This window comes from Xenopus laevis, chromosome 3L (genome assembly GCF_017654675.1).
Source record: "Xenopus laevis strain J_2021 chromosome 3L, Xenopus_laevis_v10.1, whole genome shotgun sequence".
NCBI lineage: Eukaryota > Metazoa > Chordata > Amphibia > Anura > Pipidae > Xenopus > Xenopus laevis.
Genome location: NC_054375.1, coordinates 58,527,078 through 58,546,230, shown reverse-complemented (window position 1 = coordinate 58,546,230; position 19,153 = coordinate 58,527,078). Strand labels below are relative to the sequence as shown.

Below are 19,153 nucleotides of genomic sequence, written 5' to 3'. Positions count from 1 at the left end.
ATCGGAGTTTGTAGCAGAAAATATTGAGATAATTTCGCACTTTGATAAATAACCCCCTAATCTGCATTCAGAAAAAAATCGGCATTTTTATATCTATTGCCCAGATCAATTCACTCTGATATTATTCGGATCAATTTTTCAGTAACTAAATAGCAAAGTTAATTTAAACTACATTTCTACACAAATGTGACCTGCAATGTTCTTGTACGATGTTCAAAATGTCTCTGCACCAGACTTGTTTAGAAACTAGTTCTGCTAATTTATGCACTCATTCCTCAATAAATTGTCTCTAGTTTTCAAACAATTATACATAAATATTGTTGGGATCCAATTTAAAACATTACTTATATTTGTGTAAGCTTACATGTGTGTGTGTGTCTTTAAAAGCAATAATAATATAAATCAAAGGCCTTCCAAAATAGGAAAAATCCCTTGGACATTTTCAACCTCAAAGACTATCCTTTCGCCCTCCTTTTGTTGGCAAGTGTGCACCTGCCGCTTTGATCCTTCACTAACAGATGGCTCTTATTTCCTATTAAGATACAATTTAGTGATTCATTTTAATATGCAATGGACTTCGGAATGCCCAAGACCAGATGTCTGTTTATTCTCTCATGGAAGAATTAAAACTTAAGACGACACATGCATTCTGAAATGGTGTTCTACTTCCTGCATGGTATAAATCAGATTATTTGGCAACGGCAATTAAAATGTAGTTTTTTCTGGTAATCAGAAATTACAAGGTGAAACAAATCAGTTTCCATTCTCACTGTCACAACTTGAGTCAGAGTGGCTCATATTATTTTGTGGATAGTCTCAGAGGAGCAAACTAAGCACTATTACATATTTGATTTTAATTAAAGCTCAGGGTACCTTTCAAGTTTTGTTAGGAAGATGTCCTGGGTCTGATTAGCTGTAGTCTGCACTGAGAAGTTAATTTGACATACAACATATTTTTCTTGAGGTAACTGTCGCAGGAAGCTGTTTGTAATAACTGTCTTGCCGGTGCCTGTGGGGGCAACAAAAAGTAATGGCTTGTCTTGAAGCAGTAACATCTCTAGGAAGTACATCTGCATAGCGGTCCCTGGCGTGCTCACTATAATGTCATTAAGCTGCAAGAATAGAAAAGAACAAGGCCAAAGATGTAAATAAAATGCATTATAGATCACCCCTTTCACACAACATTAAAACTAAAATACGTTTAAATACATTTTGACACAGAAGATAAATGAGTTTTGCAAAGAATATAACTGGCAAAAAAAAAAAAGCCTACATTTATTTTCACCATCTCCTTTTTTTATTCAGTGAGCACTTGTATTCATACATGTTTACTAGCAATGGCCTGGTCTTTGGTTAGAAGGAAATTTTATTTCAAGAATTTATTTGAAGAATGTAAAATGAAGGTTAATTGTATTTGTGGATTCGAGTGTGGTGATTGAATAAAGTGCTTTTTGAATGGGCACTCGAGGATATACTTTTGTCAGTTGATATGTTTTGAGAGCAATGTATGTTGTATTTGATGGGTGCAATGTCACTGTTTTTCACCATACAATACTGTTATGTGCAGTAATGTATTGATGCCATATTGTGTGTGTTGTGATACAGATGAGATTTTTTTATGCTGTTGCATCATTTGCCTGCACCTAGCTCTCTATGGCACCTTTTCTGACTTAAATTCCCTATTCTGCCAGTGCACATTGCCCAAGCTGGCTCTGATTTAATTAAAAAAATTCTGACTCAAGCCCTGTTTTAATTTCTTTTTTGTATTAATGACTTCTGCCTGAACTCTTGATTCTATCCACCTGTCTGATTTCTGACTCTCTTCTCTATTCCTTTTACTTTGGTCAATCTCCTTAGTGTGGAGGTTCCCTGTCAGACAGAAGAAAATTCCAGGGCCCCAAAAGGCCTTTCCAGCTGTCACATAGGATTTCAAAATAACAGTCCATTACAAATACAATGTCTGTGCTTTTTGGCTTTTTGGAGGACGCAATGATTATTCTCACATAAATATGTACAGGTATACACACAAGTGCCTCATTGTATTTACTGTTGTCTATTGTACAGGTATAAAGAAAATGTTACTGCATTAAAGAGGTTTATGGATACCTAGAGACCTAAAAAAAGCAGCTTCTGTCCAGCCCCATAGGTTAAAAATCCTGAATGTATATTACACCTGTTACATTATTCTTAAGATTCTTTAGTAGTGATGGGCGAATTTATTCGCCAGGCGCGAATTCGCGGCGAATTTGCGCGATTCGCGTCCAGCGAATAAATTCGCAAAACGCCCGCGAAAATTCGCCGAAAAAATTCGCCAGCGTCAAAATTTTTTTTTCGAAAAACGGACGCCGGCGTCAAAAACGGGCGCCAGCGTCAAAAACGAGACGCCGGCGCCGTTTCGCGAATTTTTCGCCGTTACGCGAATTTCGCGCGAAATTCGCGAATTTTTCGGCGAAGCGAAACGGCGCAAATTCGCCCATCACTATTCTTTAGATACAAAGACTAACATTCAATTAAGAAGACTATTTAATCTTTACAATGTTACAGAAAATTATTTATCTAATAAAAATTTCCCTTTTAATAAGTAATATCTATATTTATATTTAATATTCCCTTAATATCTATTTAATGACTGTGTATATATATATATATATATATATATATATATATATATATATATATATATATATATATATATATATATCATAGTGCTGTTACCTATCTATCCATCTATATATCATATCTATCATATCTATCTAATCTATCTATCTATCTATCTATTTATCTATCTACAGTATCTATCTATCTATCTATCATCTATCTATCATCTATCTATCTATCTGCTTTAATAAAACATGTGGGGGCACATTTTCTAATGGTCGAATACCGAGGGTTAATTAACCCTCGATATTCGACCATCGAAGTAAAATCCTTCGACTTCAATATCGAAGTCGAAGGATTTACCGCAAATACGATTGAAGGAGAAAGGATTTTCCTTCGATCAAAAAAAGCTTAGAAAGCTTATAGGGAAGGTCCCCATAGGCTAACATTGAAGCTCAGTAGGTTTAAAGTGCCGAAGTAGGTAGTCAAAGTTTTTTTAAAGAGACAGTACTTCGACTAATGAATGGTCGAATAGTCAAACGATTTTTAGTTTGTATCGTTCGATCCGAAGTCAAAGTTCGAAGTAGCCTATTCGATGGTCGAAGTAACCCAAAAAAACCTTCGAAATTCAAAGTTTTTTTACCTTGAATCCTTCACTCAAGCTTAGTAAATGTGCCCCTAAGTGTAACACAATGCATCTTACATACCCTATTTGCCCTTGCAAATTGTTCCTCGGTACTATGCAAGCATATAGCAGCATATTCAATAGAATGCACTAAATTTTCCCAGGTCCAGTAATCAATATTAACCAGTAACATGGTTGCTTTAAAACAGGTAACTAGTATCCTAATAAATCTTTTGAAGCCTCTTGATTTTTAGGGAGTTTATTATACAGTACCTCGAATGAACTAACAACTCAAATGGTTTATTTAAGAAAAAACTTGATTCAGCAAGTTCGAGTTGCAAAGCCCAAAAACTCAAATTGATTTAGGTTTTCAGTCAAGAAAATATAAAATCATGAAAGCTTTTAACATCTCCAAATGGTTCAAGAGACCTCTGCCATAGACTCCTACATTATCTTGACCAGCGCCGGATTCGCTGGGCGGGCGCCCCTAGGCCGTGCGCTCCACGCGGTCCTAGCGCCTGCCCGCACTACCACACGCTGGCGCAAAAGCACCAGCGTGCAAGCGCCGGTGCACTGGGGAGTACAGAGCGGCTGGGCGGCATACCGCCCCCAAAAATGTACCACCCTAGGCCTATGTGGCCTTGCCACAAATCCGGGCCTGATCTCGACAGGTTTTAGATGGTGTATATTCATATTCAAGCTATTTCTAGGGTCGGGGTATAATAAATCTCGAAGAATTTGAGTTTTTTTAACTAGAATATGTGAGTTTTGTCCAAAAATCAACTCGAAAACTCGAAATTTTGTGGAAAAAAAACACTTGTACCTTAATAAATAACCCCCTTAATCTACTAGCTCTTTTACATTACAGATGTCACTTTCTGAACCTTTCTTTCTTATACTGATATTATTCTCTCACTCCCACAAATATAATTTGGATGGGCCTAGAATTTATGACCTGTGAACTACTATTATTTAAGCATAATAAAACATTAATCCTTCCTATTGGTTTGACATGGATTTACACTAGGGGGCACATTTATCAATGAATTTAAATCGTTCGACTAATCGTAGAAATCAATTTAATCGATTGAACGATTTTCAAAAAAAAATACTTCCACTTTTTAAAACTTAGCCAAATTTTGGCTATAGGGTCTAGGAGGTCCCCAAAGGCTAACATAGCAATTCGGCAGGTTTAAGGTGGTGAAGTGTCGAAGTCAAGTTTTTTAAAGAGACAGTACTACGATTTTCGAATGGTCGAATATTCAAAGTATTTTCAATTTGAATCAAAGTCAAATTTGGCCTATTCGAAGTACCCAAAAATTACTTTGAAATTCGAAGTTTTTAAATTCGAAAGTTCACTTCGAATTCACTCCGACCCTTATTAAGTGTGCAACAGAGAGTTGAGAGAGAGAGCTGGTCCATATTGTTGTAATTATTTGGGGAACATACACATACATCACCATCTTTTGTTGTTGATTTGTTTGCTGCCTTTCATTTAATAAAGATTTTTATTATCACTGAGACTATACTGTTCCACCCTATCCATCATCCAATTGATACATTTGAGCAATTTCAGCTCCCCCAAATGACCCCATTAAACAAATATGGGAAACAATGGACTAAGCACATGCTGCACTGATTTTCTTTTTCCAGCAATGACATTACATTTATTAAGCATTGTTTTATGACAGACCTATAATGCTTTCTTATATATAACAATAGGATATATCCATGCGGTGTTAAGTATGATGCTGTGAGTGTAAACATTTTTTTACTGTTTGGAACTTTCTTATTAAAGTCATACCTAGATATTTTGCTCTTATTTAAAGTTGTAACAGGTGGATTCTCAGATGGTACACTCCACTAACAAGTAGTGGCAGCAGATCGTTTACACATATTTAAACACATATTACTCACAGATACTCTCTGATCCTTTGTTAGTCAGCTTTAAAAATTGAGTTGTCTTGCCTGCCTTTGGTGCACAATCCCCAGTAAAGGTGAATCTCACAGCTGGTTTAATGCTCCAAGGATCTCTCTATCGCTGAGCCAGATCACTTGAGTCCCTTACCTGATGGCCTTGCTGCGGCAGGGTGCTAACCCTTCTCTAAACTCCTCATTGGAGCATGAGCTGCTCACTAACTTTCTTGAACCTATCTGTCACTCCTATAGTGACCTATTACATTTTCTGACCTGATACTTGCTTGCTCCTATACTGAGGTCTACATCCAACTCAATCCCTCCCTGCCACACACCACCTCCTCTAGTGGGGGGGTGCACCAGAAAGAGAGACCGAACACATGGGAATATCCATTTTTATAACCTCTGGGAACTACTCCCCTCCCCTCTGGGAAAAAGGACCCAGCCTAGCTGGATAACACATTTCATGGGACATAGGAAAACCTTTACATCTCTACACAATTTTTATAAGATCATGTCCCATTAGTAATTTATGCGCTTTGCAGACACTGAAGACTTCAGTATTTATGTGGACATGATCCCACCTACTGGTAATATGTGACGAAGGTGTTAATGTGAACAGATAGAGCAGGCTTTATTTCACATCATCCTGGTGCAACAGGATATACTGTACTTTTTCCCACAGTATTCTGACAGAGTTTTACTCATGTGTTACACAGCAATGTAAACCTTCCTAAACACCATTTGAACCACCAACTCTTCCATGCTGAGAATGCTGATGCTAGATACTGCTAGATACTGTAAGTAACAGTTAGGGGCCCATTTACTTAGCTCGAGTGAAGGAATAGAGGAAAAAAAACTTCGAATTTCGAATGTTTTTTTTGGCTACTTCGACCTTCGACTACGACTTCAAACTAAAAATCGTTAGACTATTCGACCATTCAATAGTTGAAGTACTGTCTCTTTAAGAAAAAACTTCGACCCCCTAGTTCACCACCTAAAAGCTACCGAAGTCAATGTCAGCCTATGGGGAAGGTCCCCATAGGCTTTGCAATGTTTTTTGGTCGAACAAAAATCGTTTGATCGATGGATTAAAATCCTTCGATCGAACGAATAGCGCTAAATCTTTCGACTTCGATATTCAAAGTCGAAGGATTTAACTTTGACAGTCGAATATCGAGGGTTAATTAACCCTCGATATTCAACCCTAAGTAAATCTACTGTTATCTGTCAGAAAGATCAATGTTTTCTTTGAGAGAGAGCACATTTTCTTAGCTTATATTACAATGTAATCAGACATTAGAATATGCTGAAATAATAGAGCGCTGTTTAGGTAATAAGAGCTGGAAGAAATTTATAATGTACCCAGTAATGATCACATAAACAAAGCAAAGGTAGGCACATAACATAGTTCTCACTGGAGCATCTTCTTGCATTAAGTAGTGGCCCGACCTAGAATTGCTGGTGAAAATTGTACATTGTTGACTCATTAATGCACTCTGTGTAGGTTGCATTTTGCTGGCACTAAAGCAGCATTCAGGTGGGCACAGCACTAGGGTGTCATTTAGGAATGTTCATATTTTTTTTTATGCAATTAAACCTACTTTGTTCTATTTGGGTTTAAAAATTCCATATTTTCTATATTTATTAAGTGAAAATCAGAAAAAAAACTTGAATGTAAAACTTTGACATCTGAAAAATGGTGAGGTTATATATATAGCTTTCCCAGGCAAAATGTAAGTTATTCAATCAAGTTTTTTTAGTTTTCAAAATTTTTGACCTTGTAGATCCATTAAAATGATGAATAAAATAAGAACTTGATATTGTCAAGGTTTTTTTTGATATTGTTTAATCACTTTTTAATTAAGATATATTAATACATAAGAGAATTTGAAATGTTGATTTTTTTATTCACATTAGAAAAATATTTTACAAAATGAGACAAATGTGAATTTTGCAGTACATGAAGTTGGCACCCACTACTTCATGGGATGGTAGGGGTGGGGGATGCATTCTGCAGGCATTCTTTATTCTTCCTGCACCTGATTAGAAAGGGGACCTGAGGATTTATGTGAAACGTTACACAACTTAGCACAATATTTACATGCATAGAGTTGCAGATACTCACTTAATTGCCTAGTAACTTTGGCACAGAAGTGACAGATCAGAGTGTCAAAATGCTGCCAGATAAACAAGGGGATATTCTGGCCCATGGTCATACAGCTCATCTGACAAAAGGGTAATGTGTGTACAGTTTATGTGTGGTATATGGGAGCGGTGAGCACAGCTAGACTGCTAGTGAACCTTGATCTTTTGCTGGATTCCTGAATCTTTCCATGTATTGATGCTACTATGTGTAAAACATGTAATATCTTGAAAAATTATGTTAAAGTGGACCCGTCACCCAGACATAAAAATCTGTATAATAAAAGTCCTTTTTAAATTAAATATGAAAGCCAAGTTCTTTTTTTTTATTAAAGCATTCATAGCTGTTGTAAACTCATTTAAAAATATCAGCTGTCAATCAAATATTGCCTACCCCGCCTCGGAGGCGGAGCAAACAATTACTTTCACTTTCCATTCAGCACTTCCTAGATGTCACTGCTCTCTCCACATTCCCTCAGCTCTCTTAACGATTTAATTGTGTAACCAGGGCATGGGGATGGACATTGGGTCCCTGTCCCCTAGTGCATAAACAAGATTCTGAGATGATACAAGACTTGCCTTAATAACAGTGTCCACAAAATGGCTCCTTCCTGGTTAATATAATTATGAGTTCCCAGACTGATGGAAACAATATTCAAATAATTTATACAGTGTAATTAAAGTTCCTTTTGCTTGACTAACATGATAAAATAGGATTTGGAATAATTTTGTTTGGGTGACGGGTCCCCTTTAATAAGTAACAAAGAGGGCAAAGATTGTATAATGCAGGGTATAATTTCCCTTCCAAAAAAAGAGAAACATATACTAATTTATTATAAGTAAAGTATGTCTTATTATGTAATTTACAGTATATTACAAAAAAAAAAGCTTCCAGGCATAACACTTTGGTTATATATATTTAAAAAGTCATACCTTATACTGGCAATTTTTCCTTCACAAAATAAATGTAACATTTGACACCATATTTTGCTTTGCTATTAGTCTGAGACATTGTGCTCTTAGCTCTGTCAGTAACATTATTTATATTAATGGGTCTGTTTAGTATTAATTCAGCCAACTTGAAACCTAACCCTAGTAGCATCCTGCAGGTACAAGCAATTTATGGCTTGGGGCAGAGTCTTTGTTTGCCTACAGCTATATAAGTTATTATGCTTCAGCAAACATTTCATTTACAAAAAAAGAAACATTTTCTATTACTGAGAAACAAAATTATATTCTAAAACAACCTCATTCCTCTCCAGAAATTTTGGAATTAAGATGGAACGAAGCAGGAAATTGCCTCTGGCAAAACATTCAAATTCAGGTTAAATTGACAGAAATCATTTTAAAGTTTAAACATCACTTTACAAGTTGACATAAATCTGTTTGTTAAATTGACCTTCCCTGTAGACATACAGATTCATATTAACTTATACGGCATGCTGATAATGATGCTGGAAATGCTTAACATAAAAACATACTGGGAAATGGAAACAAATAATGCTCCAGGAAACCCAAGAAGCAGTTTAAAATATTAGAAAATATAATTGTTCTAGTCTATTTAAAATACCAACAATTTTAATGTAGTGCATATTATCCTGCAAAAACTAATTTTAATATTTACCTTTATTTCAAACAAGGTATTTTAGAGTGGCAATTTACAAATAATTGTACAAAGAGTAAAGATTTTACAGCCTCGCTAAAATTAATGGAACAATGCAAATTTGGGTTTTCAATCAACTTTTTTACTGCTCAGTTAAAGCACAAGTGTTCTTATTAAGTATGATAGTTATTACAGAAAGAAGTCACTTGAGTTTATTCGTGATTTTTTTCCCCTCAAATATAATCCCCTAGTGATTAATTTTGCCAATAGCAATTTTCCAATTTCAGCAACATTTCTAGTATAATGTTCCTGAATGCTTGAAGTTTTTAATTTTGAAAGTTAAAAATGATCCCATAGATATGTTAGGCCTTTAATAACCCTGCATGAACTTATTATGGTGGCATTGGAAGTTGTGTATATTGATGCCTATAAATTCAGATTCTGCATCAGCCATCATTACCTTACAATTTTACTAGATAATTTACTTAACTGTTCTAACAGAGTAGACAATCTTTACAATACATTTCTAATTATGTAATAGAAATATTTAAATTTCAAAGTATAATTATATTTAAATTGCTTATTTAACCTGCCTTCTCTTTATCAGCAAACACAGAATCATGCAGCATTGGCATCTCTGCTATAAATTTGCTTAAATCCTTTCCTTTAACATACTATGATGCTAAGTTAGCATAGGTATTGACCTTTACTAAATCTAATTATATGGCGAGTTAATGCTCTCCTGAGATTTGTTTACACTGACCTATACTAAAAAAGCACAATTTATTACAGAGAATGCAATTTTTTTATTTTCAGAACTCTGCATAGTGATGTTTCCAAAGGGGGGGGGGGGTAAAGGAATTAGAATACTAGAATAGAATCTGCAGTTGTCCCAACAAACACAAAACAAGTCCAGTATGGAAAACCTAGACTACAATTACCACCACAAGATCTGTATGATAGAGCAAAAGATACTTTCAACTACTAGAACCACTTTAAAGGTATATACTTTCTGTTGCATCTTAATTTGGTCATAGAGGTTTTTCTTTATCTCTGTTGGCTTTATTTATAATATTAATATGTTTCGTCCTAACAAATTCTTGCCTGGTTTATGGGTTGTATAGGTGTCGTTATCATAATAAAGATAGCTCTGCTGAAATGAAGAGGCTTTAATTCTTGATAAAATATGTATCTGGGACACATTCAACAAAGACACCACATAATTCCTCCCTAATGCAAATGCTGAATATAAGATTTGCATTATCTGTGAGATAAAAAAAAAAAAACAGAGGTGTTTTATTTAGATGATTTTTTACTCCAGGAAGAAAGTTGTCAACTGTTGAAAAGCTGCTTTTGTTTCTGGAGTATTAATTTTAGCAGCACACAACAATTTAGTTTATACTTTTAGGGCTATATAAAAGTAGCATATTTTGAAGGATTTAGATATGCATTTAAGGAGTTGAAATGAAAGGAGGAAAGGAAGAGAAACAGGTACGGTAAAGAGAGTTCAGTAGTTTTAATGGTGGGTTTAATAATTCTTTTTCATTTAGTAAAAGTTTGTTTATTGGAACCCATGCAGTACAAATGATTGGTTTCTTCCATTAGTGTAGTAGGAGCCAATCCATTCTATGAATCGCTTCATGTTTAACATCCAGTGGAAGGACCACAGGGTTGATTAGAGCAGACAGAAAGGAGATTATAATAAAACTCATATTTGCTAAACATTGTAATGTTAACATGCACATGGCATAAAATGGGGCTTGCTTTGCTTAGATGCTTTTTGTACTTCATTGGTGTGCCAGGACCGCCAACCAATTTGGAAATCTAAGCAGTTTTTTTGTTAGGAAACAACTCTGCAAACAACAAACTCTGTAATAAATTATTCTGAACAGTGACATGATCTGAGTTTCCATCTTAAGTATGTGCTTTCCTCAATCAATATTGTGACATTTCCATGTTTTATTAACAACAACATATTGACCAGGAGTTTCTCAATGTTAAAGGTGCTGTGTGATCTAATTTTCTTTTCTAGATAAACCAGAAACTTTCAGCCATTTACAATTCTGTTGTTGAATGTCAGTTATAATGCAGTGTAAACCTCCCGAGCCCATTACACTGGATTTTAAATCTATTCAAAAAAGACACCTTAAAGCATGGATTCTTAAGAATGTATATTTCACTACATATTTTCATATTTTGTACAACAACACAAAAAGAATAGCTACAAGCTATTCTGCCAAGGGTGCTTTTCTAAGCCCATAATTGGTTAAAGGAATGTCATGACAATTAAATGCAGTGACTTTGAAAAGTAATCAAATGTTGCCAGTAGTCATATAAAGAAAAATTGTGAGCAAGTACACAAATATTTTATTTTAACAGGTTGAATTTTATTCAGGACTATGGACACTGATTCAAACTTCAACTGATGGTTTATCTGACAGGGCATAATCCATTTGGAAGATATTGGGAGTTGGTTATAAACTGAAGATGTGGAATTCTCTCCCTGAATCAGTTGTACAGGCTGATACATTAGATAGCTTTAAGAAGGAGTTAGATGGCTTTTTAGCAAGTAAGGGAATACAGGGTTATGGGAAATAGCTCATAGTCCAAGTTGATCCAGGGACTAGTCCGATTGCCATTTTGGAGTCAGGAAGGAATTTTTCCCCCTCTAAGGCAAATTGGAGAAAAATATAGGTTGAACTCGATGGACGTGTGTCTTTTTTCAACCTTACTTACTATGTTACTATGTATGTTACTAAGGGACAGATTTATCTATCCATCTTTACCATTTATTGAACTTATGGAACTGCACTGTTGTATAATGATTAGTGATGGGCGTCGCGTGCAAAAAAACTGTTGCGTGTCAAAATTTTTGGACCCCCATTGACTTTAATGCATTTGGACAAAATAGGCACGCATATAAAAATTGTTGCACATCATTTTTGACGCCCATTGACTTCAATGCGTTTCGCGAAATGGGACAAATTTGCCCATCACTAATAATGATGTTTATGTATTGTTAAAAAAATAAACATCTGATTGCCCTTTATGAGTACAAAGCTAGGATCTAGAATGTTTGGGACCTGGGGGTTTCCAGATAAGGTTCCTTTTTGTAATTTGGATCATCATAGTCTACTAAAACTAATCTGAACATGAAATAAACAAGAAAAAATGGATGGTGGGCTTCTCATAATTTGGAGCTTTCTGAAAAACAGGTTTACAGACAAGGGATCCCATACCTGTACCATGAAAGTATTAAGTCATGCAAGCACAGTTTAACTTGCTTCTCCAGTAATTTTATTCAACACTATTATTCTGATGCTGGTTTACATTTAAAACACCAATATCCATATTGTGATCTATATAGTGTTGTACACAGGTAATTTGTAAATGAATCACAGTAAGCAAACCTGAAGGAACTGTAAATTTATTAAACTAGGATTAAATATTTGCTCTCCATAAAACCAATGCATTTAATCTTTCCATAAATATCTATTCTGACTTTCTGTGCCTCTTCACCATGTGAAATTTGCTGAAAAACTTGTAAGAGAGTCACTCATTGCATTTGTTCCTTCTAGAAGATAACATTTAATTAATTCTTTATACTTAGAAATTCACTTATTCCTAAGATCAATGCACTGCTGACTAAATTAGCATGATATGTTTTATTGCAAAATAACAAATGTTATCAATTGTGCAGGTCTAGCACGATTTCTCTTGACATAAAATTACGTGTATAAAAGACAAAGCTTGGCTCAGTTACTTTTATCATAATGTCACCCAAATGTGAATAGCATCTTCCTTTATCTTACATTGTAATGTCAAAAATATCAGTACATTACAAATAGAGAAGTTGGATATATCTAAAATTTAGGTGGAATGCATTCAACCAAGAATGTCCATGGGTTCTAATCATTCATAACAAATTTTCTTTTTCATTATTAATTGTCCTCATAATCCTGTGATTTTGGGCCTAGGATTGGAACACTAACAAAATACTTCAATTGGAATAAGTTGTGAGGAGACATGTCTAAAACCTTCTGTATTCCTGTGATTTTGGGCCTAGGACATGTCTAAAAACTACTTAAGTCCATGTTACAATGTCTGTAGATGGAGTATCTTCCTGCAATACAGGCTCCCACTGGTTATTAACAAAAGGGGATTGTGTTATTAACAAAACCTATAGGCCAGGGAAAAGGATTACTTGGTATTACTACCAAGATTTGGCAGAAGGGTCAAAACTCATTATCTTCTGCAGTAGCTGCCCAGAAGAGAGCCTCTGATTTTTTCTGCATTGCTAAGTGTCTCCCAAGTATCAGTTTGGTGATAGAATCTAGTTATCTTCCAAGAATTTTCCATTGGAAGTGCCCCCTACTAAGCTAGGATCCAAATTCATTAGTCCATTTTCTGTATCTGAAGTCATAAGTCCCAGCACTGTCCACTTAGAACTTCCTCCTGAACTCAAAAATTCTAACTCGTTTCATGTTTCTTTGTTAAAGCCATCCAGAGCTGTTCGATAGAATTCTCTTCCTCCTCCAAATTCTGCTGAAGGTCAGTATTTGTTAAGGTTTTTGTTAGTATTTGTTGAGCATTTGGTACAGAGGTTAGTGGATTCTTGCCTTTCCAGAGGTAAATTACAATATCTGGTACACTGGAAAGGTTTTGGTCCAAGGATCCAAGGGATTTTATTCAAGAAAACAATGTTAGGTTATCTAGATTAACTAGAAGTTTATCAGAGGGTTGAGCTATTTTTCAAGTAGCTGTGAGAAATAGAGTTTAATCATGGTTTCAAAAAAGCTCTAATACCACTAAAATGTGACCTCTAATATATGGGCCTCCAAGTGTAGTTAGTGTTATATGCTTGAGAATTAAAAAAGACAGGTGAATAGTTCGTATTTGTTCTATTTGGCCGAAATTGAATCCTACTAATCAAAGTAATAGCGCATTCAATCGAGTTTGAATCAAAGTTTTTACCAAAAAAACCTTTCATTTTTCAGAGTCCACCAATTGACTCCAAATATGTTATATCAGGTCTCCCATAGGCTAAAACAGCAATTTCGGCAGGTTTTAGATGGCGAATGGTCAAAGTCGAATTTTTAAAGGGACAGTACATGATCAATTTTGATATTTGAATTTTCTAATTTTTTTCAAATTCAAATTGAATTTGGACTATTCCCTAGTCGAATTACACAAAAAACAGCTCGAAAATTCACCTCGACCTTTGATAAATCTGCCCCATAAAGTAATGGAGTGTTCAAATTATTTTGAAATAAAATGTACTTTCATTTTACAAAACCTGTCTGTGGGATCTGTGAGTGCCTGCTACGATCTTTTGTTGGTAGTGCATGTAATAACCATGCTTAATCTGTTCTTTTAACCCATAGAAAGTCATAAGCTGTAATCTTTTTGCTGTTTAAATACTGAAAACAAATATACTCTGCTTTAGGTTAGTAGATCAAAGTAATCATTGTCCCTATTAGTACTGGCTATTTGTTACTTTTTCCTAGGATGAATCTCACTGTCACATTGAGTACCCCTAAGACAAGTTTAGATTTCTATACAAACTAGTCTTTTTCCTTGGTAAAAGAAATCTTGGCTATGTAAGCCATGCTTAGAATTCATTACTGTATTGTGAATTCACATCAGTGGATTGAGGGTAATGTCGGTGTCTAGTGGCTATAGGATTCATAGCTAAGGTCTGACACGGTAACCAGAACTACGAATTAGAAAGAGTAAGTTGTTATCTCCCTTTTTTTTCTTTTCGTCTATTCACCAGAGATAAGGACACTGAACATATTTCAATTTTTATAATATAATCATTATATTTATATATAATTATATAGCATTTGGTTTCTCAAATATTTTCTAGCAGAAAACATATATATGATAAAAAAATTTATTTTTACAGAGATGTAGGAAACTCTGCTCTAAAAAGGTAAAAAAAAAAAACACCACAATGTATTTAATGTATTCCAATAGCAGTGATGGGAGTTTCATGAAATGATAGGAAATCTAAACAGTATCATTGTGCTCATGGGAACTACGCAAGGGAAAATTGATGAGGTCATGACATATTCATTTTCTGGTAAATGTTTAATTCAAACATAGTTATATGATGAGCAAGTTGATATGGGTGACATTTGCCTAGCTTGTATAAATATTGTGGGATGGCAACTTAGAGGATAGCCAGAAATTTCTATTGCAATCCTCAGCTTGATGATAATAGTCAGTAATGCCAACAATACAAAGAATGTTTTTTTTTTAAACTTTGCTGCTGGAATTTTATTATATTGCTGTATAATTGTGCTCACATACAGCATGCAATGGGGTGTACTGTATATATACATATATATATATCCTTGAAAAAGGCCCGAATGTGGGCAGAAACGTCGGATTAATGTACTAAATAAAATCATTATTTTGATGAAAATAACATCGGTGTGAAGGTCTTTGCAACAAATCTCTATATGACATGCAGTATGACGCAATTGAAGAGTATGAGTGTTATTGTGTATATGGGGACATGCAGTATGACGCAATTGAAGAGTATGAGTGTTATAGAGTATATGGGGACATGCAGTATGACGCAATTGAAGAGTATGAGTGTTATAGAGTATATGGGGACATGCAGTATGACGCAATTGAAGAGTATGAGTGTTATTGTGTATATGGGGACATGCAGTATGATGCAATTGAAGAGTATGAGTATTTTTGAATATATGGGGAGTGGGACATGAAGTATGACACAATGGAAGTGATGTGTAATTTAGATATTACTATACAGAAACTGCCTCAAGTTTAAAAAATTCTTTTATATCCACATACTGTACTGATTGAACATGTGGCTTGAAAAACATTTGCGGATGAGGCCTGAAATATAAGTTACATGCCAGCAAATGGAAGCGCATGATAATATATAGTTTATTAAAGACAGTTAAGTTCTCACCATGTATAAATACACAAGGCATTTTCCTTTTTGGCATTGGAATTAACACTTCTGTATATTTACACCAAAAGTCTATTCGTTTACAATTTTAGCAAACGTAAGACAGCTCTGAACTGTAAAAGTTCTATGGAAATATTTTTATTCGTATAAGAAAGAGATGTCCTAAAAACTATGTATAAATAGTTTTATTTTATTTGCTTGCTGTGCATTTCTAAATCTGACCCACCTCCACGCAGTTAATGTAAGTTGACATGACTTTTTTTTGAGAAGCACTTGTTATGAAAATGTATGTTTGTGGAATATTTGCATATAACACTCACCGTCAGCTGCATATCTTTATCATCCAGCTTCTTGTTTAAGAATAGATTCACAGTGGAAAGATAAAGGAATAAAATGATTAATTAATATAAGTATAATGCAAAAATACACATAAATACTAACATATACATTACAAACAAGTGCAAACAGAGATCTTGAGTGATGACAACTAAAACAGAACATTTATATCATTGGTCTTAAGAAATAAGTCACAATGCAGAAGTGATATTTAAGGCATTGAACTGCAGAATCTAAGACATCAGTTATCTAAAGAAAGATCATGTAAATCTGATCTCCTTTAAATTGTAGCAATCCAAGTGCTGTGCTTTATAGGAAATAGTCTGATGATATTCTTTACATTTAAATCAAGAAATTATTCAACATCTTTTCACATAAGAAGAGGATTGCAATTTAGTACAGGTATGAAATCCCTTATCTGGAAATCCATTATCCAAGTTCCAAATTATGGGAAGTCCACCTCCTATAGAGAGTGTTGAGCAAAGAATTTGAAATATATAAAAACTATTTATTTTTTTCCATAATACTAAAATAGTATACTGTATTGTATTTGATGGTAACTAAGATCCATAATTCCAGAAGATAGCAAAACTATCCTATTAAGTTTATTTAGGGTATTTAGCAAAGTTTTTTATACCTCAAATGAACTCACAACTCAAATGATATCTTATTTAATAAAAAACTGTTATGGAAAAAAACTAAATTCTGTGAGTTCGAGTTGCGAAACCTGAAAACTCGAATGAATCAAGTTTTCCGCTGAAAAAAAAACTCGAATCATTCCACTTACTCTAGTTTTGGGGCAAAACCCACCAAAAAACTCGATCATCATGCAGGCTATTAATTATTATCTTCAAAGGGACCTCTGCCATTGAATTCTACATGACCTCGACAGATGGTGTTTTTTGGATTCAAGTTATTTCCATGGTTGGAGTATAATAAATCTCGAAAAATGTGAGTTTTCTTTTAAAAAAACTCAGAAATTTGAGGGGGTTTTTTAACCCAAAGATGTTTTGACCAAAAAAATCTACTCAAAAACTCGAATTTTCATGGAAAACGCAGCTCGAACCTTAATAAATAACATCCTATATGTTTAACTGATTTGTAGCAGAGTTAAAGTATGGCAATCCAAATAATTGAAAGATCCCACGTATTCCGGGCAATAGGTCCTATTCTTGTGCAATACTTATTTGAGTTCAGAAGTACCTAACACTGGACTGAGTGATGTTTAATAAATAAGAAGAGGAAACTACAGTACTAATTACAATGACTTACAGGTTAGCACTCAATGTTTCTGTGAACTAGCCAACTACTGCAGAGTGCTGTGTTGTTTTGAAAGAAGTAGTCAAAGAAGACTCCATAGGCTTTATTGGGGAGGGCTGGGCTTAAGACTGGGAGTAAGCAAGCTGCCTGCATGATGAGACAGAAATAATTGATATTGTTTGTTTTAATTTTGAGGCAGTGTGTGTGTGTGTTGGTGCAGGGGAAGAAATCCAAACATGATGAGGTTATTGACACAAGTGTGCTCTTTGCCATGATAACCGACCCCTAATATCTTGTTAGGAGACATTGGGTGTAATAAAAGGCACTAAGTTTGGCCAAGGGCAGTAAACCATAGCAACCAATCAGCAGGTAGCTTTTACTGGTCACCTGTTTAAAAGCAAACACCTTATTGGTTGCTATGGGCTATTGCTTCTTGGCAAACTGAGTGCATTTTATTACATATGGGGTATTGATTCTTGTGCTCCATGTCAAATAGGAACTGCTGGGTATGTCAAAATGTACTACAAACTAGACAGATTATAGGCCATCCTTTAGTACCAGTGGATACTGATACTCAACCTACTATTAATGCCCAGATAATCAGGCAAGAGCTTTATGTTTATATACAGTATGTATGTTTAGGTATATACAATGAATTCCATGTGATACGGTTCTATAGATTTACAGATAGAGATTTAATTGCCAATTTAAAGCCTTTTGAGCCTCCTGTTAGTGACTGGCTGAACAGTGACTGAAAATCAACAATGGAGGATATGCCTTTGTGTCATAGATTAAAATATTTAAAGGGGTACATTCATCAAATACTGCACTGGGAACCCTACTTTTAATTTTATCTTTTTGTTAAGACATTAAACCAACTGGCTTATCAGTTCAATTGAATAAATAGACTAGTTCAAACAAAATTGGTATATTTATGGGATCCTTTTATCAAGAATGCCCCGGACCTGGGGATTTCTAGATAAGGGATTTTTCCATAATTTGGAACTTAATACCCTTAGTATAATAGAAAATCATGTAAACATTAAATAAACCCAATAGACTGGTTTTGCTTCCAATAATTAATTATATCTTTGTCTGGATCCAGTACAATGTACTGCTTTATTATTATAGAGAAATAGAAAATCATTTTGAAAAATGTGGTTTATTTGGATAAAATGAAGTCTATGGGTTAACGGGTTTCTAGTTAACGGATCCAATTCCGATATTTAATATGTCCATGCCTTCAAAGATTTATTATTTTTCCATTGGAATGCATTATTTCGAAATTTTCCCTTGACACTTTATAAACATTGCTTTATTTTAAAACATTTTCGGGGGAATGTAATATAAGTTGGTTAAGGAAAAAATATTCGCAATGTGAAAAGTTATGCCTCTGTGCGAACAAATTTGCCTTTGTGCGAATTAAATATAGCTCTTGCGAACACGGAAACTGCGACCACTTCCGAAAATAGAAGGATGTTTGCGAATTTTACAGTTCGCACCAGTGCGCAGTGAATGTAATAAAACTTCTCTCTGAAAAAGTTGTTATGTTTGCTCCAAAAGATTACGACACCTTCAAGCACTTCTTAAAAGTGGGCAATGCGCAATTAAAATTCGCAATGTAATAACCGTTTAAGCAAGAGTATTACATTGCAAAATGAGACTTTTTATTCTAATTTGTGCTAAATGTTTTGCACTTTGAAACTTTTATTGCATTCTCCCA

General features: G+C 34.7%; 1 protein-coding gene across 4 annotated transcripts in view; it reads right to left on the bottom strand.

Moving 5' to 3' along the window:
* Nucleotides 1-19,153, bottom strand: part of LOC108711038 (dynein heavy chain 3, axonemal) — a 555,753-nt gene that overhangs the window by 207,536 nt on the left and 329,064 nt on the right. For 3 of the 4 annotated variants that reach the window (XM_018252361.2, XM_041586281.1, XM_041586280.1), the window contains exons 41-42: nt 16,155-16,184; nt 874-1,112 (exon numbers count right to left, since the gene is read on the bottom strand). In XM_018252361.2, coding sequence (XP_018107850.1) covers nt 874-1,112; nt 16,155-16,184 — 269 coding nt within the window. The remainder of the gene's footprint in view (nt 1-873; nt 1,113-16,154; nt 16,185-19,153) is intronic. The other variant, XM_018252362.2, reaches the window with a different exon arrangement.